Source organism: Sorex araneus, chromosome 3, assembly GCF_027595985.1.
Source record: "Sorex araneus isolate mSorAra2 chromosome 3, mSorAra2.pri, whole genome shotgun sequence".
In the NCBI taxonomy this organism is placed as follows: Eukaryota; Metazoa; Chordata; class Mammalia; order Eulipotyphla; family Soricidae; genus Sorex; species Sorex araneus.
Genome location: NC_073304.1, coordinates 142,912,117 through 142,938,492, shown reverse-complemented (window position 1 = coordinate 142,938,492; position 26,376 = coordinate 142,912,117). Strand labels below are relative to the sequence as shown.

The 26,376-nt window shown below is 41.0% G+C and overlaps 1 protein-coding gene and 1 pseudogene across 5 annotated transcripts in view; both read right to left on the bottom strand.

Moving 5' to 3' along the window:
• The window catches only part of LOC129403439 (uncharacterized), a 575,036-nt pseudogene that overhangs the window by 393,237 nt on the left and 155,423 nt on the right, over positions 1-26,376 (bottom strand).
• KIZ (kizuna centrosomal protein) overlaps positions 1-26,376 on the bottom strand; it is a 173,496-nt gene that overhangs the window by 131,749 nt on the left and 15,371 nt on the right. For 3 of the 5 annotated variants that reach the window (XM_055131939.1, XM_055131941.1, XM_055131942.1), the window contains exon 2: positions 23,416-23,478. The exons of the other annotated variants lie outside the window; for them this stretch is intronic. In XM_055131939.1, coding sequence (XP_054987914.1) covers positions 23,416-23,478 — 63 coding nt within the window. The remainder of the gene's footprint in view (positions 1-23,415; positions 23,479-26,376) is intronic. 5 annotated transcript variants of the gene reach the window in all.

The following is a 26,376-nucleotide window of genomic DNA, read 5'->3' as shown; positions in this document are numbered from 1 at the left end:
CTCAGCAAACTGTCCTTATCTCTCTTGCCTTCACTGTTCTCATCATTATTTGAAGAAAGTCACCTACATTAGGCTACAGGAATAGTCTATATCCTATTTTCTATCCTTTTACTCATAGGCTAAAAAAATGACTTCTGCCATGTATATTTGCAGACTGGGTCGCACTTCAGAGGGATTCTCTGAAGAAGCCATGGCATTCGCAATGCTGCTATATCTCAGAGACAGGCTTATTGTTTCTGAGCTACTGGAAGTATACGGTTATCTACCTTAAACGGCATTTTCGGAAGCACAGTAAATCTTAAAACCAAAAAATAATTTTTGTTTCTTGTTTGTTTTGAATTTTGTGCCACACTTAGCAAAGCCCAGGGGTTATATGGGTCTCTATGACTGGCAGAGTCGGGGGGTCATTACTGGTGATGCTTGGGAGACCACGAGATACCAGTAATCAAACCCAAGCCTCCCACTTGCTTTGTATGCACCTACCCACGGAGCTACCTCAAAACCAAAAAATAATTTTAAAGATGAAAAAATAAACAGACATGATAGGTGATACAGCTTTAAAACATTTGTAGCCTTGCTTCTGGATAAAATTTTTCATTTCTCACTCATATTATCATATTAAAGCACAAATTTAATGCTATCATAGCCAGAAATATTTCTTTTGACTAATACTGGAGTTAATACCATTAGTCTTAAGCCTGTTCCTAAGAAATAAAAACTAAGACCTATATTTTAGGAAAGATGAAGTCATGAAATTTGCTTATAAGCAGATGGACATACAGAGTATCATCCTAAGTGAAATGAGTCTGAAAAAGCAGGATAGACATAGAATGACTGCACTCATTCACTCATTTGCGGGATATTAAATACGTAATATGACACTAAAACCCAAGGACATTAGGGACAAGGGGCAGGAAATTGCTCCACAGTTGGAAGCTTGCTACACAAGCTGGGGGAGAAGACAGCTGGGATAGAGAAGAGATCACTAAGTCAATGATCGAGGGATTGCTTGGGATGGGAGATTTGCACTGAAAGCAGATAAAGGACCAAACTTGATGGCCTCTCAGTATTTGTACTGCAAACCATAATGCCCCAAAGCAGAAAGATAATAAGAAGGAAACTGTCTGCCATAGAGGCAGGGGGTGGGATGGGGTGGGGGTAGTGGAAGGGATACTGGGGACATTGGTAGAACATGCATACTGGTGGAGGGAAGGGTGTTCAATCATTGTATAACTGAAATTCAGTCATGAAAGCTTTGTAACTATCTTATGGTGATTCAATAAAAATAAATTAAGAGCTGGAAAAATAGCACAAGGGAGTTAATGTTCACAATCAAGTACTGTGGAATCAGCTTAACTAAAAGATGAAGGACCTATACAAAGAAAACTACAAAACACTACTTCAAGAAATAAAGAGGACGCATCCAGTGCTCATGGAGGCACATCCTCTGCTCATGAATCCAGAGGATTAACACTGTCAAAATGGTAACACTCCCTCAAGCATTATACAGATTCAATGCAGTCCCTATAAGGACACCCATGACACTTTTCAAAGAAATAAATAGATAAAACATTTCTGAAATTCATATGAAATAATAAACCCCCAAGAACAGAGAGCTAAAGCAATCACTGGGAAAAAGCAGATGGGTGGCATAATCTTCCCCAACTTTATTTATTTATTTATTTATTTTGGATTTTATTTTTTTTTTACAGTTACAGATTTATACATTTTTGTGCTCATGTTTCTCCCTTACAAAGTTTGATAACCCATCCCTTCACCAGTGCCCATTCTCCACCACCAGTAAACCCAACATCCCTCCCCCCTCCCCAGTCCCGTCTCCCCCCACCCCACACTGCCACTATGGCAGGGTATTCCCTTTTGTTCTCTCTCTCTGATTAGGTGTTGTGGTTTGCAATAAAGGTGTTGAGTGGCCATTGTGTTCAGTCTCTAGTCTATATTCGGCCCGCATCATCTTTCCCCCATATGACCTCTAACCACATTTTACTTGGTGTTCCCTTCTCTGAGTTGCCCAGAACGAGAGACCAGCCTCCAAGCCATGGAGACAGCCTCCTGGTACTTATTTCTACTATTCTTGGGTGTTAGTCTTATAGTCTATTATTCTATATTCCACAGATGAGTGCAATCTTTCTATGTCTGTCTCTCTCTTTCTGACTCATTTCACTTAGCATAATACTTTCCATGCTGATCCACTTATATGCAAACGTCATGACCTCATTCTTTCTAACAGCTGCATAGTATTCCGTTGTATAGATGTACCAGAGTTTCTTCAACCAGTCATCTGTTCTAGGGCACTCGGGTTTTTTCCAGATTCTGGCAATTGTAAACAGTGCTGCGATGAACATATAAGTGCAGATGTCATTTCGACTATACTTTTTGGTTTTTCTGGGATATATTCCCAGGAGTGGTATTGCTGGGTCAAATGTCTTCCCCAACTTTAAATGGTACTGCAAAGTGATAGTAATTAAAACAGCATGATATTGGAATAAAGACAGACCTGCAGACCAATACAAGAGAGTTGAATATCATGACATAAACCCTCAAATATAAGATCACTTAATCTTTGATAAAGGAGCAAGAACTAGGAAATGGACAAGAAAAGCCTCATCGACAAGTGGTACTAGGAAAACTGGGAGCTACATGGAAAAAAAAAGATATCAGACCTCTTTCTAAGGCCAGGCACAAAAGTCCAATCAAAGCAGATTTAAAAAAAAAAAACCCTCCAGGGCTGGAGAGATAGCACATCGGGTAGGGTGTTTGCCTTGCACGCAGCTGACCCAGGTTCAAATCCTAGCATCCCATATGGTCCCCTGAGCATGGCCAGGGGTAATTCCTGAGTGCAGAGCCAGGAGTAACCCCTGTGCATCGCCAGGTGTGACCCAAAAAGAAAAAAAAAAACAACCTCAATAACAGATCTGAATCCAACATAGGCAGAATCCTTCATGACTTTAAAGCTAAAGGTATCTTCAGAGATGTCACCACTGACAAAAAAAGCAAACATAAACAAATGGGACTACATTAAACTAAACAGCTTCTGTACCTCAAAAGAAATAGTGACCAACATTATAAAGACTGCCCACAGAATGGAAAAAACTATCGACCCAATACCCATTTGATATGAGGTTAATATCAAAGACATATATATGTATCTATCTATCTATCTATCTAGCTAGCTATATATATATCACTGGTAGAACTTTACAAGAAAAAAAAACATCCAATCCTATAAAAAAAAATGGGGAGAAGAAATGAACAGAAACTTCCTCAAAGAAGAAATTCAAAATTGTACTTGGGTGAGTGCATCAGCAGCCTGATGGTGCCGTCGGGCTTCCTGACACCCCAAGACTGCTGCTGTTACTTTGGCCAGACCCCAACAACTTGGGATCAAGTTTACCAAGAAATTGAATGATCAAAAGTTAGGTATATGGGAGCCATAACCACAAACTACCTCCGGCTTAGCTACACAAGCTCATTTATCAGCCTTACTTCAGAGATCCATAGATAAATCTCGAAAGAGACCAAAAGCTGCAGTTAATCTGGAATCCACACATGGCTGAACAGACTGGGGTAAACAGGAGGGGGGCAGGTTGGCCTGTGCCTGCCCAAGCAGAGCCCCCAGCAGTTGCTTGCTTCCACAATCCAAAATCACCGCCATACAGACTTCACCAAGATATAATCTGCTGAAAATTCGGGTATGCGGGTTTTGTGACTGAACTCCCCAGGCTTTCATGGAGTTGGGGTGGGCTACCTCCCCCCACTTCCCAATACACATGGAAGCACTGGCAGTCACCCCCACAAACCAACTCCAGCACCACCCTGTAAACTCTATTACTGGCCTTGCTTCCGAGACCCATAAATAAATCTCAAAAGAGGTCAAAAACCAGAGACATAGCAGCAAGTCCCAGAAGACACCACAGAACTGGAGATATCTCCAGGCCCCATCCTGAGCCAATTTCACTGGGGAACCCCAGATGGAGCAGGTGCACTTTCCTCGCATACTTCAGATAGAATCCTAGTGACCAAGAGCTTCCACAAGCAAGGCCCAGGTAGACGGGTTACAGCACTAAATCTCCATGCCACATGGCAGCAGAGGCACCGGGCTATCTCTCCCTGGCTCCCCACCCCCTTTGTCAGCCTGGCTGTTCACCTCCACAATGTGCCTCCGAGAGCCATCTTAGTGTACCAACAGCCCTGATCCACAGATGCCCAACTGAATCCCAAAATGGATTACTGCCCCAGAGAAATGTCTCCAGAACCAACCATTTACAATCTAGGATTCCAGAAGCGCATGGCCACGACACCCAAGATATTCAAAATGAGCAATGGACAATAAATGATCTAGCATCTGACCCTGGCAGGCAGGACTGAATGGTGGTGGGAAAATTTGAGCAAAACATAATGCCCAACAGTAGAGAGAGACCCATGCTGGGGGAAAGGAAGCTCAGAGAGAGAAGGGACCACCAAGTATGGGTGCCTGGAGCTTGGAGGGCCCGCTCGGGATGGGAGATGCATGCTGAAAGTAGACTATAGACTGAATGATGGCCATTGAATACCTCTATTGCAAACCACAACACCCATACCCGGGGGGGGGGGAAGGAGAGAGAGAGACAGAGAGAGAGACAGAGAAAGAGAGATACAGAGAGAGAGAGAGAGAGAGAGAGAGAGAGAGAGAGAGAGAGAGAGAGAGAGAGCACAAAACGGAATGCCCTGCCACAGGGGTGGGGTGGGGATGGGGTGCGGGTGGTGGGAGGGATACTGGGATCATTGATGGTGGAGAATGGGCACTGGTGAGGGATGGGTACTCTATCATTGTATGACTGAAATGTAAACACGAAAGTCTGTAAGTCTGTAACTGTACCTCACGGTGATGCATTTAAAAAAAAAGGTAATATAAACAAACAAACAAACAAGTAGAGAGAGAGTATTGGGGAAACTGCCTGCCATGGAGTCAGGGTGAGGACTGGGATGGGGGGAGGGGTATATACAGGGACACTGGTGGTGGAAAGTGTGCACTGGTGGAAGGATGGGTGTTCGATCATTGTATGGATGAATTTCGAACATGAAAGCTTTGTAACTGTATCTCAGGGTGATTCAATTAAAAGAAAAGTAATGTGGAGTTCATGCTAGTTTCAATCAGCGTAATCAATGATTGAAAAGAAAGCAGTACTCCTACATCAAAAAAAAAAGAAAGAGGAAGAAGAAATTCAAATGGCATATGAAAAAAATGCCCTACATCACTAATCATCAGGGAGATGCAAATCAAAACAACAATGAGATATCACCTTACACCACAGAGACTGGCCCACATTAAAAAGAACAAGAACGGGGGCTGGAGTGATAGCACAGCGGGTAGGGCGTTTGCCTTGCACGCGGCCAACCCAGGTTCGAATCCCAGCATCCCATATGGTCCCCTGAGCACTGCCAGGGGAGATTCCTGAGTGCATGAGCCAGGAGTGACCCCTGTGCATCGCCGGGTGTGACCCAAAAAGCAAAAAAAAAAAAAAAAAAGAACAAGAACTACTGGGAGAAATGGACTCTCATTCAATGTTGGTGGGAAAGCCAGACTTTTTAAAAAACAATATGGGCATTCCCCAAAAAACTAGAAATGCTCCCAGATGACCCAGCAATACCACTTCTGGGAATATACCCTCGGGGGTGCAAAAACACACTGCAGTAAAAAACATCTGCAGTTCTATGTTCTTTGCAGCACTTTTCACAACAGCCTGAATCTGGAAACAACGCAAGGGTCCGACAATAGACGACTGGATAAAGAAACTATAGTACATCTACCCAGTGGAATACTATGCAGCCACCAGGAAAAATGAAGTCATTAAATCTGCTTAGAAATGAATGGACATGAAAAGTATCATGCTGAGTGAAAACAGTCAGAGTAGAGGGACAGATATAGAATGATTTCACTCATTTGTGGGATATAAAGAAACATAATACGAGTCTAACACTGAAGGACAATAGAAACAAGGGCCAGAAGGATTGGTCCATGGTTGCAAGTCTACCTCTGTGCTGGGGGAGAAGGCAACTGGGATGGAGAAGGTACCCCTATGACAAAGATAGTTGGAAATTATCACTCTGGATAAGAACTGTATGATGAAAGTAGGTAAAGGAAGAAACAATGGTACTGAATAACCTCTCAGTACCTATGAACCATACTGCCCCAAAGGAGAGAGAAAGAAAAGTGCCTGCATTAGGCTTTGGTGTGGGAAGGGAGATGGGAGAGAAACTGGGGACATTAGTGGTGAGAAATGTATACTGGTGGGGCCAGAGCGATAGTACAGTGAGTAGGGTGTTTGCCTTGCATGCAGCCAACCAGGGTTCAATCTCCAGCATCCCATATGGTCCCCTGAGCATCAGCAGGAATAATTTCTGAGTACTGAGCTAGGAATAGGCCCTGAACACCACCAGGTGTGACCGAAAAAAGGAAAAAGGGGAAAAAAAAAAAGAAAAAGAAATGTACACTGGTGGAGGGATGGGTGTTGGAACATTGTATGACTGAAACCCAATCATGAACAGCTTTGTAACCATGTATCTCATGATGATTCAATTTAAAAAACTTTTTTTTTTTTAAAAAAAGGTGGGGGACTGGAGTGATAGCACAGTGGGTAGGGCATTTGCCTTGCACACAGCCGAACCGGGTTCGATTCACAGCATCCCATATGGTCCCCTGAGCACTGTCAGGGGTAATTCCTGAGTGCAGAGCCAGGAGTGACCCCTGTGCATCGCCGGGTGTGACCCCTAAAAAAAAGCAAAAAAAAAAAAAAGGTGGAGATTCATGTGCTTTTCTTGCATATATGTCTGGCCTCTGTTCAAATCCCAATACTGCATATGGTCCACCCCAAAGATGCCAGGAGTGATACCTAAACATGAAATCAATAGTTAAAACCCAAGCACAGCTGATTGTGCCCCCAACACAAACACCCCCAATTAAATTTTAAAATATTTAATGTTTGCTCTTAATATTAAATAAGAATAATAAATATATTATCTAATGGTCATAATTTTGTCATATATCCATAGTAAGTAATGTAATTTAATGTTACATAATAGTGAGTAATGTAAGACAATTACAGAAAGGCAAATATTAATTTATTAATGTGAGTTACATAACACAACCACATTTATAGAAGAATTTAGATGATGAATCCAGAGAAAAGGGAGAAAAACTTGGAAGTTGCTTTCATGAGTATAAAATAATTGTAATTATATAAGATGAATATTCTAGTGCCATCTGATATATAACATTGCACTGGTAATTAATAAATCTCTATTTTATGGTGAAATCTTCTGAGCACAGATATCACATTCATTATTCAAACCACAATAACACTTTTTTAAACGTTGATTCTTGTGCTCAGAGACCTGAAAATATTCTGTTTCCCCTGAGCAAATGTGGAGGTACAGACCAAATTTTATACTTGGCAGAGATGTCAATATAAAGCTTGATGACTAATTGGGGTAGGCTCCTTGTCAGAATATTATTACTTATCCCATTCAGGTATCATGTCAGGGTTTCTTCCCAGAGCCGCGATTCTAACTAGACCCCAGGGGGGCCGGTTTTCATCCTTGATCTCTGGGGGATGGGAATTGAGGCACATCATGCACTCACCACAAGCTGCAACCTTCTGGACACCCTCTACTCATCCCATACAGGTATCTGGCCTGTGTCAGGGCTCCTTCCCAGAGCTGTGGCTACTAGTTATTCTCCCCCTTCCTTAATCCTATCAGAACCATAAGTTACCCTCTTAGTTGGAACTTTCACTAGGTTAGCTTAACCACTAGAAACACATTGGCCAATAACTCATTAAGCCCACCTCAATTAATACTGCATCATAAGCAGAATAGTAGCAGTGAACGTGAAGGGCTAAATCACATAGGTCACAACGGTAAAGCAATGCAGAACCCCACCAAGCTTATTTATTGAAGAGGCTAGCCCAGAAGACCCCAACATCAATGAAGTGCTAGACAACCTCTCTGACAAGAAATTTAAAAGGGAGCTACTGAGGATGCTTAGGGAGCTAAAAGAAATAATGGAAAGCAATGCCAATAAAATACAAGAGTATTTGAAGGTAGAAATGTGGAAAATTCAAACAAAATTACAAACAGAAATATCAGACCTGAAAAACCTGGTAGGCAAACTAAAAACTCAGTGGAAGAGCCTCAGCAACAGAGTAATGCCTGCTGAGGACAGAATCAGTGAGCTCAAAGATGAAGTCCAGAGACTCTCTAGAAAAGAACAGAAAAGGGAAAAGAGACTGACAATCTGGGAACAGATGGCAAGAGAAGATCGTGATGAAGCTAAAAGGAGTAATATAAGAATTATTGGAGTCCCAGAGGGACAGGGAGAAAACCCTGATGAAGAAGAAACTGTCAGACATCATTGCTATGATGTTCCCAGAGCTGAAGAAAACATGCGACCACATTCAAGAGGCCTGAATGGTACCAGCTAAAAGAAATTCAAATAAAAATACCCCAAGACACATCCTGATCAAAATGACCAAAACCTTAGAGACAAAATCTTGAAAGCAGCAAGATCAAAGAAAGAAATTGCCTATAAAGGAGCATCCTTAAGATTCACAGCCGACTTGTCTGAAGAACCCTAAAGTCCTGAAAACAGTGGTGGTTTATAGTGAAAAAACTAAATGAAGTAAATGCCTCACCAAAAATACTTTTACCCATCTAGACTCTCATTCATAACAGAAGGAACAACACGGTTTCACAGATAAACAACAGCTCAGGAACTTCAAAGACTCAAAACCATGGTTATAAGAACAACTGAATGGGCTACTTTAAGACAAGACAGGTCTCTCAAATACACCAAATTTCAGCAGAAAAATGGGACAAAATCCCTTAACAATAATCTCAAAGTCAATGGGCTAAATGCACCAATTAAAAGAAAGAAAGTGGCAGAATGGGTTAGAAAATTGAACCCAACATTCTACTGCCTGCAAGAAGCACGTCTCAACAGTCAGAGCAAACACAGGCTCAAAGTCATAGGCTGGAAAACAATTCTACAGGTAAACAGCTCCCATAAAAAAGCTGGGTAGCCATCATAGTATCAGACCACATTGATTTCAGACTGAAGAAGGTCAGAAGAGACAAGTGAAGATCATTTCTTATTGATAAAGGGATCTGTACAACAGGAAGAACTTAAAATACTAAACATATATGCATCTAATGAGGGACCAGCAAAGTACTTAAAACAACTACTCATAGACTTGAAGAAAGACATCGATAGCAACCAATGCTAGTGGAAGACTTCAACAATGCTTTATCACCTCTTAATAGATCAACCTTAGCAAGGACATACATCATCTGAGGGAAGAAATGGAAGAAAGAGTCTTAGTAGATATATGCAGGACACTTCATCCTCAAAAAGCTGAATACACATTCTTCTCAATTGTGCATGGAACATTCTCCAAGACAGACCACATGCTGAGCCACAAAACATACCTCCATAAAATTAAGAAGATAGAGAGTGTATCAACGATCTTCTCAGACCACGATGCGCTGAAATTAGAAATAAATCATACACGCCAATAGAAAACTAAATCAAACACCTGGAAATTAAACAGCTCACACTATTGGACAACGAGAGACTTAGAAAGGAAATCAAAGAGGAAATCAAAAGATTCCTGGAAATGAACGAAAATGAGGACACGAGTTACCAAAACTTATGGGACACAGAAAAAGTTGTGTTAATAGGAAAGTTTATACCTCTACAAGCATTCCTCAGAAAGGAGGAGTGAGCCCACATAAGTAATCTAACCTCACAGCTTAAGAGCTCGGAAAATGACCAACAAAAGGAGCCCAATCCAAACAGGAGGAAGGAAATAATAAAACTCAGAGCAGAAATTAACGAGATGGAAACCCGAAAAACAATCCGAAAGATCAATGAAACCAAGAGCTGGTTCTTTGAGAAAATAAACAAGATCGATAAACCTCTAGCAAGACTCACCAAGAAAAGGAGAGAGAAAACCCTAATAAACCGAATCAGAAATGAAAAGGGGGATATTACAACAGAAACTACAGAAATACAAAGGATCCTCAGAAATTACTTTGAGAATCTTTATGCCACGAAACACGGAAACCTCAAGGAAATGGATAAATTCCTAGATTCCCATAGCCTCCCAAGGCTGAACCAAGAAGACCTGGAATACCTGAACAGACCTATCACCATCAAGGAAATTGAAACGGTAATAAAAAGTCTCCCCAAGCACAAAAGCCCAGGCCCAGATGGATTCACTAGTGAATTCTTCCAAACTTTTAAAGAGGACATACTCCCAATCCTTTCTAAGCTTTTCCAGGTAATTGAAGTATCAAAAACACGTCCAAACAGTTTCTATGAAGCAAATATCACCCTGATACCAAAAGCAGACAGGGATACCACAAAGAAAGTGAACTACAGACCGATATCCCTAATGAACACAGACGCAAAGATCCTCAACAAAATATTAGCAAATAAAATCCAATGAATCATCAAAAAGATCATACACCATGACCAAGTAGGATTCATCCCAGGGATGCAAGGATGGCTTAACATTTGCAAGTCAATCAACATAATTCATCATATCAATAAAAGAAATAATAAAAACCATATGATCATATCAATAGATGCAGAGAAAGCATTTGACAAGATCCAGCACCCGTTTATGATGAAAACTCAGCAAAATGGACATCGAAGGAACTTTCTTTTATATAGTCAAAGCCATCTACCACAAACCCACAGCAAGTATCATTCTCAATAGGGAAAAACTAAAAGCCTTCCCTCTAAAATTGGGCACAAGGGGCCGGAGCGATAGCACAGCGGGTAGGGCGTTTGCATTGCACGCGGCCGACCCAGGTTCGATCCCCGGCATCCCATATGGTCCCCCAAGTACTGCCAGGAGTAATTCCTGAGTGCAGAGCCAGGAGTAACCCCTGAGCATCGCTGGGTGTGACCCAAAAAGCAAAAAAATAAATAAATAAAATAAAATTGGGCACAAGACAAGGTTGCCCGCTTTTGCCACTCCTATTCAATATAGTACTAGCTGTCCTAGCCATAGCAGTTAGACAAGAAAAAGATATCAAGGGCATACAGATAGGAAAGGAAGAGGTCAAGTTATCACTATTTGCAGACGAAATGATACTATTCTTAGAAAACCCTAAAGACTCTACAGAAAAGCTCCTAGAAACAATAGGTGAACATAGTAAAGTGGCAGGCTACAAAATCAATACCCAAACGTCCATGGCTTTCTTATATGTAAATATAAGAAATTTGTATATAAGAAATACAAATAGGGGCTGGAGCGATAACACAGCGGGTAGAGCATTTGCCTTGCACGAGGCCAACCCGGGTTCCAATCCCAGCATCCCATATGGTCCCTGAGCACAGTCAGAGGTAATTCCTGAGTGCAGAGGCAGGAGTAACCCCTGTGTATCGCCAGGTGTGACCCAAAAAGCAAAAAAAAAAAAAAAAAAAATACAAAGAGTGAAAGATAAGAAAGAGACATAAAAAAAACAACCCCGTCTACAATAGTACCTGAGAAAATCAAGTACCTTGTAAACACCTTAACCAAAGAGGTGAAGGACCTATACAAGGAAAATTATAAAACTCTACTTCAAGAAATAAAGTAGGAAAAAAATAATAATAAATTTTTTTTTAAAAAAAAGAAATAAAAGGACACTAGGAAATGGAGACACATCCCCTGCTCGTGGATAGGAAGAATTAACATGATAAAAATGGCAATACTGCCCAAAGCACTATACAAATTTAATGTGGTTCCTATCAGGATACCCATAACATTTTTCAAAGAAACAGACAAAACACTCCTGAAATTCATATGCAACAGTAAACCACCATGAATAGCTAAAGCAATCCTTGGAAAAAAGAAGATGGGTGACATCACCTTCCCCAACTTCAAACTCTACCACAAAGCAGTAGTAATTGAAACAGTATGGTATTGGGATAAAAAACAGACCTGCAGACCAATGGAACAGAGTTGAATATCCTGTCACAGACCACCAAATATATGGCCACTTAATCTTTAACAAAGAGCAAGAGGGACCCTCTGTGCCTAAAGACTGACTCCAGAGATGTAACACATTCGGGCATCCAGCGCAGCATCCGATAGCGATGCATTGGGACTGCGAACTGGGCTACAACTCTGTGCTGCTGGGGGTGGATTTTTTTCCTCCCCACCCTGCCTTCCTGCACGGAAAGCGGCAGCCTGGTGGCACCCACGTGGCAGGCGCCATCTTCTGTGACTCCAAACCCACACACAGGTATTCGGTTTTTACTTTTGGGGCTCCCAGGAACTCATGGGAAGGGGGCGTAAGCGGCACGCCCTCGGCCCAGATAAATCCGGAGCCGCTGAGCGCAAATCGGACCCTCTGCGCCTAAAGACTTTGAATTCAGAGACTTCTTACAGCAATGCACTGGAACTGTGAGTTGGGCTATGTAATTTCTGGCAGAATTTTCCCTGGACTTTATACAGAAATCCAAAACCGCGCAGACGTGACTTAACATTTATAATTGTCAGCAATGTGCAACGGTTCCTTTTGAACAGGTCTAACTTGGGGGGGAAACTCTAGATAATAACAGTAAGTTTTTGTTGAAATATTGAAGGTTTTTAATGTAGCAGCCACCTCTCTGGACTGTGAACTAAGTAAAAGCCCCACGCTGGCCGATGCAGTGTGGCGTACACCATACTATGAGGCACGGGAAGGAGGATGAGGGGGAAAAAGAAAAAAAAAAAAGGGAAAAGGAAAAAGGAAAAAAAAAGAGAGAGAGAGAGTTATGTACTTGTAGCAGTGGGGCTATATATCTCTTCATTTCCAGCAATGAAAAACTAATTATCAAATGTAGTAGGTCTGTCTCTCTTGGTTGGAAACTCCAACAACTACAACAACTATAGTGAGTTTTGTGTTGAATTATGGAATGTAATCAAGGTAAAGAAAAAATGAAGTGAAATTCATTAGTTATACAGTAGGGGGTAGGGGGTGGGGGCGGGGGGTATACTGGGGTTTCTGGTGGTGGAATATGGGCACTGGTGAAGGGACGGGTGTTTGAATATTGTATAACTGACATATAAACCTGAGAACTTTGTAACTTTCCACATGTTGATTTAATAAAAAGTTTTTTTTTAAAAAAAAAAAAACAAAGGAGCAAGAAATGTGAAGTGGAACAAGGAAAGCCTCTTCAACAAGTGGTGCTGGGAAAACTAGACAGCTACCTGCAAAAAGATGAACTCTGACCTCTGTCTAATGCCAGGCACAAAAGTCAGATCAAAGTGGATTAAAGACCTCAATATCAGACATGAATCTATAAGGCACATAGAGAAAAATGTAGGCAGATCCCTCCATGACATTGAAGCTATAAGCATCTTTAAGGATGAAACAGCACTAACCATGCAAATGGAAGCAAACATAAACAAATGGGACTACATCAAACTAAGAAGCTTCTGTACTTCGGTGCCCATCCCCACGCCTCTCTGCGCGCTCTCCAACTGCGTCCCCCATCCTGCAGGTAATCTGCCCACCGGGAACTCCTCCTACTCGGCTTTGGATGGTTCCGAGGCGGGCCGTGCCCCCCCACCCCCGCAAGGCTCTCCCAGGACACTCCAGACCCTGTGCCCATCCCCATGTCTCTCTGCTCGTTCCCCAACTGCATTCCCCCTGTCCTGCAGGTAAACTGCCCACCGGGAACTCCTCCTACTCGGCTTTGGATGGCTCCCAGGCGGGCCCCACCCTGGCTCTCCCAGGACCCTCCAGACCCTGTGCCCATCCCCATGCCTCTCTGCTTGCTCCCCAACTGTGTATCCCATGTCGTGTACTGAGCACTGCCAGTGTCCAAAGTGGTTACCGTGGGCGTGGCCTGTATCTCAGGGGGCGTTGTCTCAAAAGGGATGTGGCTTCTTGCCGGAGCGGAGTTATTATTTTTTTACCATAATCTGTATAACCTGTTCCTTTGAAAAATACCCTGGCTATCCCAGTCACTCTATGTCAGTAGTATATTAGCTTATTCTACCTTCACAAAAACTATCTGTGAACAATAGAAACTTTGCAAGGAGAGCACAGACTTAAACGTTCACTAGAGGCCCCACATAAATCAGGATGAATGCCTGAGAGTAAGGAAGAATTACAGAATAGGTACAAGGCTACCATTATCACTTTAGCGCAAACAGAGCCCCCTCCCCCAGCAAGAGGGAAGAGGGTTAGACAACTAGAACATTTCAACTCTATACTTCCATACCAATATGAAGAAACAGCAAAAATCCCCTCCACGAAGAGAGGATGAAGAAAAGATTACTGAAGCCTCAACAGGGGCTACCCACCTATACGACCTTTCAGAAAAAGAATCCAGAGAGGAAATCTTGTGGAGAGTAGATATACTCCAAGCAACCATGGAACAGACATCCAATAAACTAAGGGAGGATATAAATGAAGCATTGGAGCGATCCACCAAGAAAATGCAGGAAGAAATGAGAGCAGAAATTTCAAAGCTACACACAAATAAAGGAATCCGTAGATGAATTAAAAATCTCAGTAGAAGCCCTCAACAGTAGAATGACTACAGCTGAAGACAGAATCTGTGAGCTCAAAGATGAGCTGCACAAAGCTTGGAGGCATATAGGGAGCCCCTTTACAAGTCTGGCTCTTATTTCCTAGTAAGACAGCCTGGCTCTTCTGATTCAAACAGAGGCTTGTAGTAAGGTTGCCACTATAGTCGCCATTTGTTTCACAATAGCCTATGCCTGTAACAACAGGACATGTCAATCTGCATTTGTATGTGGGTCCAGACATCATTTCCTCCCAGCAGAGAGGCATAAGTATTGTAACTGCCAGTAGAATAAACTCTCTCTCTTCCTCCTTGCTGTTTTCTGGCTCTGCTTCTGTTCATTCCACTGAGTCCCCATCTCAGCCCCACAAAGAGTCTTCCCTGCTGGACAGGATGGGACCCCATAGAGGCAACAACAAATAATGGCAAAAGACCTCAAAATGGCCCTAGAGTGAATCAGAGTCCTAGGGGATGACCTCAAGAGGAACAACATAAAAATCATTGGAGTACCAGCAGCACAGGGAAGTAACCCCAATGAAAAAAGCACAGTGAAAGACATCACTGCTAAGAAATTCCCAGAGCTGGAGAAGGCAGGCATCCAGATCCAAGGATCCCAAAGAGTACCAGCAAAAAGAGACCAGAATAAAAAGACTCCAAGGCACATCATAGTCAGAATGATGGATGCTGTGGATAGAGACACAATACTGCAAGCAGCAAGGTCAAAGAAGGAAATCACATAAAAAGGAGCACCCCTTAGATTTACAGCAAACCTATCAGAGGAAACCCCCCAAGCCCGAAGACAATGGTGGGACATAGTGAAAAAACTCAATGAAATGAACGCATCACCAAGAATACTTTATTATCCAGTTAAACTCTCACTCAAACTCGAAGGAACCATACACTATTTCTCGGATAAACAACAGCTCAGGAACTTCATAGACTCAAAACCAAACTTAAAAGAAGGACTAAAGGAGCTATTGTAAGACAAGGAAGAACCCCACAAGAACAACAAACCCCAAAGGAAGATGACACAAAACTCCATGACTATAATCTCACTCAATGTCAACGGCCTAAATGCACCAATTAAGAGACACAGAGTAGCAAAATGGATCCGGAAACTAAACCCAACATTCTGCTGCCTGCAAGAAACACAACTGAACAGTCAGAACAAACACAGACTCAAAGTCAAAGGATGGAAAACAATCCTGCAGGCAAATAAATCCCTCAAAAAAGCTGGGGTGGCCATATTAGTATCCAACAACATAGATTTCAGGTTGAAAAAGATTCGAAGGGACAGTGAAGGTCATTTTCTATCAAGGGATATGTACAACAGGAAGAAATCACTCTTAAATGTATATGCACCTAATGAACAACTGGCTAAATACTTAAAACAACTCCTAACAGACTTTAAGGAGGACATCGTAGCAGCACAATAATAGTTGGAGACTTCAACACTGCCTTATCAACTCTAGACAGATTGACAAGAACAAAACTCAGCAAGGAAACACTGACTCTGAAAGAAGAAATGGAAGAGAGAGGTCTAATAGACTTATACATGGCTTTACACCCCAAAGAGAAAGAATACACATTCTTTTTCAGTGCACATGGAACATTTTCCAAGATAGATCATGTACTGGGCCACAAAAATTACCTCAATAGAATCAGAAAAATAGAAATTGTATCAACTATCTTTTCAGACCACGATGCGCGGAAGATAGAAGTTAATCACACACAGACACGGAGAACCAAAGCAAACACCTGGAAATTAAACAGCTCGGTGTTGAACAATGAGTGGGTCAGGAAGGAAATCAAGGAAGAAATAAAGAGATACCTCGAAACAAACGAGAATGAAGACATGAGCTACCATGGGACGCAGCTAAAGCTGTGTTAAGGGGAAATTTATAGTTCTGCAAGCATTCCTTAGAAAGGAAGAAAGGGCCTAAATAGATATCTTGACTTCACAGCTCAAGATCTTAGAAAAGGACCAGAAAAAGGAACCCACACCTGACCGCAGTAGAGAAATAATAAAAATTAGAGCAGAAATTAATGACATGGAAACCCAGAAAACAATCCGAAAGGTCAATGAAACCAAGAGCTGGTTCTTTGAGTAAATAAACAAGGTTGATAAACCACTAGCAAGACTCACAAAGAAAGAGAGAGAGAGAGAACCCTAATAAACCGAATCAGAAATGAAAAGGGGGACATCACGACAGAAGCCAAGGAGATTCAAAAAATCATCAGAGACTACTTTGAAAGTTTGTATGCCACGAAACAAGAGAACCTAAAAGAAATGGATGAATTCCTTGATTCCAAAAATCTCTCGAGACTGAACCAAGAAGACCTGGAATACCTGAATAGACCCATTAATATCAAGGAAATCGAAACTGTAATCAAAAGTCTCCCCAAAAACAAGAGCCCAGGTCCAGACGGATTCACTGGCGAATTCTTCCAAACATTTAAAGAGGACCTGTTGCCAGTTCTCCTCAAGGTTTTCCAGGAAATTGAAAAGACAGGAACCCTCCCGAACAGTTTCTATGAGGTACATATCTCCCCAATACCAAAAGCAAACAAAGACACCACAAAAAAAGAAAACTATAGACCAATATCCCTGATGAATACCGATGCAAAGATCCTCAACAAAATATTAGCAAATAGAATCCAACAACTCATTAAAAAGATCATACACCATGACCAAGTGGGATTTATCCCAGGGATGCAAGGATGGTTTAACATTCGGAAATCAATCAACATAATCCAGCATATCAACAAAAGTAAAGATAAAAACCACATGATCATATCAATAGATGAAGAGAAAGCATTTGACAAGATCCAACAACCGTTCATGATGAAAACCCTCACCCAAATGGGTTTTGGAGGAACTTTCCTCAAGATAGTCAAAGCCATCTACCACAAACCTATGGCAAGTATTACCCTCAATGGTGAAAAGCTAAGGGCCTTTCCTCTAAGATCAGGGACAAGATAAGGATGCCCACTCTCACCACTGCTGTTCAATATAGTACTAGAAGTGCTTGCAATAGCTGTTAGGCAAGAAAAAGAGATTAAGGGCATCCAGGTAGGAAAAGAAGAAATCAAACTCTCACTATTTGCAAACGATATGATACTATATCTAAAGAAGCCTAAAACCTCTACTAAGAAACTCTGAGAAACAATAGACTTGTACAGTAAAGTTGCAGGCTATAAAATCAATACCCCAAAATCCATGGCCTTCCTATTTGCAAACAATGAGACAGAGGAAAGGGACATGAAAAAAGTAATCCCATTCACAATCGTGCCCCAGAAAATCAAGTACCTTGGAATCAGCTTAACTAAAGAAGTAAAGGACCTCTACAAAGAAAACTATAAAACGCTACTCCATGAAATAAAAGAGGACATGAGGAAATGGAAACATATCCCTTGCTCATGGAAAGGGAGAATCAACATTGTCAAAATGGCAATACTCCCCAAAGCATCATACAGACTCAACGCGATCTCTATAAAAATACCCATGAAATTCTTCAAAGAAATGGATCAAGCAATCCTGAAATTCATATGGAACAACAAACGCCCACAGATAGCTAAAACAATTCTTGAGAAAAAGATGATGGGAGGCATCACCCTCCCCAACCTTAAACTTTACTACACAGCGGTAAGAATTAAAACAGCATGGTATTGGAAAAAAGGCAGATCTGCAGACCAGTGGAACACGATGGAATATCCCTACACACAACCTCAAATGTATGATCATCTAATCTTTGATAAAGGAGCAAGAAATGTGAAGTGGAACAAGGACAGTCTCTAACAAATGGTGCTGGCACAACTGGACAACCACATGCAAAAAAATGGGCTTAGACCTCGACCCGACACCATGCACAAAAACCAGATCAAAATGGATTAAAGATCTCAACATCAGACCACAATCCATAGGGTACATCGAAGACAAGGTCGGCAAAACCCTCCATGATATTGAAGCTACAGGTATCTTCAAAGATGACACGCAACTGACCAACCAAATAGAAACAGAGATAAACAAATGGGACTATATTAAACTAAGAAGCTTCTACACCGCAAAAGATACAGTGACCAAAATGCAAAGGCAATCTACAGAATGGGAAAGGATATTTACCCAATACCCATCCAACAAGGGGTTGATATCAAGGGTATATAAAGCACTGGCTGAACTCTACAAGAAGAAAACATCCAACCCCATCAGAAAATGGGGCGAAGAAATGAACAGAAACTTTTCTAAGGAAGAGATACGAATGACCAAGAGGCATATGAAAAAATGTTATGCATCACTAATCATTAGGGAGATGCAGATCAAAACAAGTATGAGATACCACCTCACACCACAGAGAATGGCACACATCCAAAAGAACAAAAACAACCACTGTTGGAGAGGATGTGGGGAGAAAGGGACCCTTCTACACTGCTGGTGGGAATGCCGACTGGTTCAGCCCTTTTGGAAAATAATATGGACGCTTCTCAAAAAATTAGAAACTGAGTTTCCATTTGATCCAGCAATACTACTTCAGGAAATATATCCCGGAGAAACAAAAAGGTATAATCGAAATGACATCTGCACTTATATGTTCATCGAGGCATTGTTTACAATAGCCAGAATCTGGAAAAAACCCAAGTGCCCGAGAACAGATGACTTGTTAAAAAAACTTTGGTACATCTATACAATGGAATACTATGCAGCTGTAAGAAAAGATGAAGGCATGAATTTTGCATATGAGTGGATCAACATGGAAAGTATCATGCTAAGTGAAATGAGTCAGAAAGAGGGACAGACATAGAAAGATTGCACCCATCTGTGGAATATAAAATAACAGAGTAGGAGACTAACACCCAAGAATAGCAGTATATAATACCAGGAAGTTGGCTCCATGGCTTGGAAGCTGGCCTCATATGCTGGGGGGAAGGCAGCCTGGATAGAGTAGGGAAAACCAAGTAAAATGTGGTTGGGGACCCCTCTCGAGAAGAGAAAAGCGTACTGAAAGTAGACTAGAGACTAAACACGATGGCCGCTCAATACCCCTATCACAAACCACAACACCCAAAAGGAGAGAGAACAAAATGGAATGCCCTGCCACAGTGGCATGGTGGGGTGAGGGTGGGGGACAGGAGTGGAGGGTGGGAGGGACACTGGATCCATTGGTGGTGTAGAATAGACACTGGTGGAGGATTGGGTTCTCGAACATTGTATGAGGGAAACACAAGGACGAAGATGGGTAAATTTGTAACTGTACCCTCATGGTAACTCACTTATTAAAAAATAAAATAAATAAATAAAATAAATTTAAAGAAAGCTACATACCTCAGATTTCAAATACCAAGTATGACTTCGAACCTTATATGTGTATTATAATTATATACCATATAATTATATATTATATTAATAAATGATTATATAAATCATTCATTAAAAAAAAAAAAGAAGCTTCTGCACTTCAAAAGAAACAGTGACCAAAATACAGAAAGAGCCTCCAGAATGGGAATGAATATTTACTCAATACCCATCTGATAAGGGATTAATATCCAGGATATACAAAACACTAGTAGAATTGCACAAGAAAAAAACTTCCAACCCCATCAAAAAATGGGGAGAAGAAACGTACAAAGTTTCCTCAAAGAAGAAATACAAATGGCCAAAAGGCACATGAAAAAATGCTCCACATCACTAGTCATCAGGGAGATGCAAATCAAAACAACAATGAGATATCATCTCACACCACAGAGACTGGCACACATTCAAAAGAACAAAAGCAACCACTGCTGGCGTGGATGTGGGGAAAAGCTCTTTCACTGCTGGTGGGAATGCTGACTGGTCCAGCCTTTCTGGAAAACAATTTGGACAGTCCTTCAAAAACTAGAAATTGAGCTTCCAGATGACCCCACAATACCACTTCTGGGAATATATCCTGAGGATTCCAAAAAGCACAGTAGAAATGACATCTGTACCTATATGTTCATTGCAGCACTGTTCACAGTAGCCAAAATCTGGAAACAACCTGAGTGCCTTAAAACAGATGACTGGTTAACGAAACTTTGGTACATCTACACAATGGAATACTATGCAGCTGTCAGGAGAGATGAAGTCATGATATTTGCTTATAAATGGATAGACATGGAGACTATCATGCTAAGTGAAGTGAGTCAGAAAGAGAGGGACAGACATAGAGGGACTGCATTCATTTGTGGAATATAAAATAACATCACATGAGGCTGACACCCAAGGACAGTAGATACAAGGGCCAGGAGGATTGCCCCATAGCTGGAAGCCTGCTTCATGAGCAGAGGGGAGAAGGCAGATGAAATAGAGAAGGGATCACTAAGAAAATAATGGCTGGAGGAATCATTCGCGATGGGAGATATGTGCCGAAAGTAGATAATGGACCAAACATGATGACCTCTCAGTGTCTGTGTTGCAAGCCATAATGCCCCAAAGTAGAGAGAGAGTACGGGGAATACTGTCTGCCATGGAGGCAGGGGGAGGGAGAGAAAGGGGGGGTATACTGGGTGGTGGGGAATGTGCACTGGTAGAGGGATGCGTGTTTGATCGCTGTGTGATTGTAACCCAAACATGAAAACTTGTAACTATCTCACAGTGATTCAATTAAAAAAAAAAAAGAAAAGAAAAAAGAATATTGTTACTGTCTCCTTTTTCTATTTCTATTCTTTAATATTTCACAGCGCTGTTGATTATAGAGCTGGGGGGCCGCAGTGCGCCCAGTGGCTCATCCACTGTGGGGTGCTGTTAGCCAACCACTGGGTGACCCGGGACTTGGCACAGGGGCTCAACCTAGCACAGACCCTCTGCGATAGGGTCCTGCTCTGCCAGCTGCTCAACAATCTCCAGGAGCACTTCATCAGCCTCAAGGAGATTAACCTGAGGCCAAAGATGTCCCAGGTGCTGACCAGAGACACAGGCAGGTGTAGTCTGTCAGTGTGCAGATTATACAACGTGTCAGCTGACCAAAAGCTTACATTTGGTAGACTGGGAACACCTGTTAAGGCGATTAGAGGTTGCCCCAAAGGCCTCCATCCCTCTTGGAGAGCCTGGCAAGATACTGAGAGTATCCCACCCGAGTATCCTGCCCACACGGCAGAGCCTGGCAAGCTACCCATGGCATACTCGACATGTCAAAAACAGTAAAAACGGCGGTCCTCACTCCTGTGATCCTGAAATAGCCCCCAATATGCCATCGGGCTACACTAGCATGCAACAGGAAAAAATGGACACGTTACTGACACTCGCTCAAGCAAATCAATGACCAACGGGATGACAGTGATACAGTGATATCCATGAACAAATGAGCTACCAAGTGAAAATAATGTATTTAAATTCAGACCAGTAAAGTTAAACTCTAATGTATCTTATACATTTAATCAAAATACATTTTGAAATTATATAAATATCAATAAGCAAATAAATTTTTTATCTTATACTAAGTTAAGGTAAGTATATTCTCTTCCCCCTTGGGGGCTTTTGAGGTTATAACCAGTGGTACTTGAGGGTTGTTTCTGGTGGGACTTGGGAGATCACTGCAGTGCTGGTCATAAAAAATAAGAATCCGAACAGCATAAGATATTCACTGTCTTGAAACCAGTTTTGCAAGAAGCATTAAAGGAGCTTTTCTAAAAGACAATATGAAATTCTTAGCATTTTGCCACTTAGTACAGTGTTCATTCACAGTTGAGGCTTATGCTTGCCCCTACTAGATAAGAAAGGATTTAATTCTATTCCTAGCTTGCTAATAGTTTTATGCTTTTTTAACAATGAATTAATGTTTCATTTATATGGAATGTTCTATGTCTACTCAGATGGTTTGTTTACATCTATATTTTTCCCTTTTACTTACTAATACAGATATCTAGCATTACCTATAATATAATGCTTTCTAGCATATCAATATTTTCTTTTTAGGATAAAGCACAATTTTATTGGTCTATTCAAATTTTCCCTCATTTTAAAAAATTCCCTCATCACTCTTACTACATTGTAAATTTGTAGGATTTATATACCTTATGTAAATGTTTAAATGTATTAAAATAGAATTATTCATACTACTAAACTTTCACATTTATATACCTATAAAAAGTATATGAGTATATATATATATAGTTTTGAAATTTTTTATACCTTATCATTGATTTACAATTTTATGGAAGTTCAATTTAGCTTTTTTATTCATCTCTGTGTGGAGGGAGTCATCACTTCTCTCATATGTGGACAGAAACACAATAAGGAAATAACGAATTGCCAAAGTCATCAGAACTGGAGATTTTGGCTAAAGAAGTGAGCTTACGTCAGAGAGGGGGAGTTGGGAAAGGGATGGTTGAGACCCTTGGGATATTGCTGGAGGAAGCAGGTACCTTAGTGATGGGTGTGGTAATAGGACGATGTATGCAAGAAAAGTGTAACAACAGTATTGAAAATAATGGTACCTCAATAAAAATTATAAAATAAGACTCAGGCTTCCAGAGTACAAAGTATATGCTCACCTTTGAACTCCTTCCCTGACCTACTGAGTGTATTCTTATATTTTATAATCATTACATTTAATTGAAGTATTTACTTCCACATTAGCAATAAGAATGGTGAGGCTAGGAGAGCTCAGAGGGCTACAGTACATCCTTTGCTGGCTGTAGGCCCAGTTCAACCAAGTTCAAACTTGGCACTTCCAAGAGTAACCCCAAGCACCATCAAGTGTTACCCAAAACAAAACAAAAGATGAAGAGAGTGAAAGTACTAGAAGTATTATAACACATATAATGATTAAATTTTTTTTGGTTAACAAAAGAAAATTGGTCTAAAAATTGTCAATATTGTCATCTCTTACCGACATGTGTCAGACTGATTATATTCATAAAGTTTCCTTTCCAGGTCCAATCTCTTCTTCTCACTATATAATAAGGAAAATATTTTATGAATAAATTGTAGTGAAAAGTACTAAGCAGTCAGATTTAGAACTAAATCTACTTTAAAATCATAACTGTGAGATTACTTCCCTGGATTGAAAGAAATAGAAAATGCCAGTGGGGTTTTAAACTAATGACAAAAAAGTTAACTGTCACAAGAGAAGTCTAAACGGGCAAATGGACACCAGCAGGAAGAAGAAAAAAAGGAACAGAAACAGATTTTCAAAGAAAATAGGGAAGTATGGAAAGAAAACGCTGAGGAACAAATGTATTCAGTTAGCATATATTTCTCTTTGGGGCAGGGAAGAGTTAGAGCCACACCCAGTGGTGCTCAGGGACTATTCCTGGTAGCTGGGCTAAGAGTTGGGAATTGAACTGGGGATCGGCAAGTACCTTAATCCCTATACTATCAGCCCTTGGTATATATTCCTTGAATCCCACAGAGCCAGATATTGCTATAGACTTGGAGAGTAATTTGGTGATCAAGTCGATAAAGGCCCTGCCCTTAGCAAAGCCATTCCAGGAGGAAGGGAACACAATAAACAAACAATATCTGTAAAACACAAGATGGCCAGACTTCTCTGAGTTAGTGGTACTTGGGCAACAGAGGTTCCACCAAGTCCAGGCAGGATTTTTTCACAAATATATCTTAGATGGAACACAGCTGGCTTGCTCTGCTCTCAACTGAGTAAGTCTGGGCAGATCCAAGTGACAGGGAGGATGAGGTCCTAAAAGGCAGACTTGGCCTTGCACTTAGTGAAGACCAGGTTCCTTTCCACTATTCACACTTCTTTCTGAAGTAAATTCCTTCAAATATATTTGGTTATACACCAATGAATCAAAATCCTTTTAATGTTGGATCATACAAGAGATCAATTCAGAGTTTGTTGAGAAGTATTCATATCATTTTCCAAAAAGGCTAGACAAGTAGACATTCCACCAGCAGTAGAAGAGGAGTCCTTATTTTTCCCAAACCCTGGCCAACGTTGATTGTTTTTAACCTTTGTGATGTGTATCACTGGTGTGAGGTAATATCTCATTGTTGTTTTGGTTTGCATTTCCCTGATGATGAATAAAGCTGATCATGTTTTTCTTATGCCTTTTGGCCATCTGATATCTTCTTTGGGGAAGTTTCTGCTGAACTTTTGTGTAAAAACACAAAAGAGAAAGGGACCAACGGGGTTCTATCTCTCCCGCTGCCGCGTTTGGTAGTCTCCAGCCGCTTCCCCACCCTGGGGGAGGTTGATGGCCATGATGAGGCAGGTGAAGGAAGGAAGAAGGGCAAACTGGTTGTTCAATCAGTTTATTTCGTTCTCTCTCTCTTTGCTTCTCTCCCGGTTCTGGATCTCTCTCTGGATCTTCCCCTATCCCCCTTTCTTCCCCACTCGCTCTCACTTCTTTCACCTTGTGCTCTGCTTATGTGTGTGCCACTGTGCTCTCTTCTGTCTGTCTCTCTGTGTCTGTCTCTGTGTCTCCTTCTTCCTCTGTCTCCTTCTTCTGTCTCTTCTGTCCCCCTCTCTGCCCCACAGTCTCAGTTTATATAGCAAATTACATAGGGTAGTAGCACAAAGGTGGGTTTAACATCAACAAATCAACAAAGAAGGGTAAGACCATTTCTTGAGGAGATTAACAAAATCTCATCTAAGGAAATCTCATCTAAGGAGATCCACTCAAGGGTGTGATTCCAAACAAGGGTGTGTTAGGGTGTGAGCTAGTAATCTACTTAAATAGTTATAGTAAATCTACTTCTAATATTTCTAGCAATGTCATTCTGTATGAGCACAGTAAGAGATATAAAGTTTGGTTTTACCTGAGGACATCTCCAGACCACAGTCCTCAAGCCAGGTTAATCTTCCTAACCCCAGCAGGGTCCTAATCTCGTCGTTACCTTTGAATCATGACAGCATTGTCCATGATCATGCCCTCAACTTATAGTTGAGTATTGTGGCGCTTTGGCCTGGCCCATTTCGATGTCAGGGTAGCTCACAGCTTGCCCAGGGTCCATTCTGTCCCTCATCAGGACCCTGCTCTTGGAGTGCTAGGAATTAAGGGCAACTGAGTTGAGGAAGCAGATGCCCAGGAGTAAATATTATTGGAGTCAATCAACTCCCAAGTTACAAACATAATATTAACTGTCTTCCTGTGTCCATACAGAAAGGACATTGCTCTAAGGTAAACTAAGTTCCCTGCAGCAAGGCTAAAAGGACAAACCCATGTTCTTCTACAAACTTTTCCCCCATTTTCTGATGGGGTTGGGTTGTTTTGTTTTGTTTGGATCATTTAAATTTCCTTTAATTCTTGACATAATAATTGATAGTTTGATACTGAATATTTTTTATTTATAATGTAGGAGCACTGCTATTTATTCAGCCATTGATTAAGCTGATTGAATTGGGCATGAACTCCACATTACTTTTTTTTTTAATTTCATAAATTAGTTCACAATGTTTGATTACATTCAATATTCAAACACCAATCCCACTACCATTACACCTTCCCATCATCAAATTAGGGATATTTCCATCCCAAACCCCAATCCGAGTCCCAAAACACAACCGAGAGAATATATTTTGTATTGTCTGTTATGAAGAACAAAAAAGTGTTCATATAGGAAAGAGTGTGAAGATTGTTGTATTTTGGCAGGAGCCATTCAGGCATTCTATAGGATACTAACATTTTGTTAAAGTTTCAGTGATGTGAGCTTTGGTGTATATATATATATATATATATATATATATATTTATATTTATATATGTATATATGAACACACACATATATATATACATATTTTCATATATGTATGAAAATATGTATATATATATATATGTGTGTGTGTGTGTGTGTGTGTATGGAAGAGCCTGGCAAGCTCCCCGTGGTATATT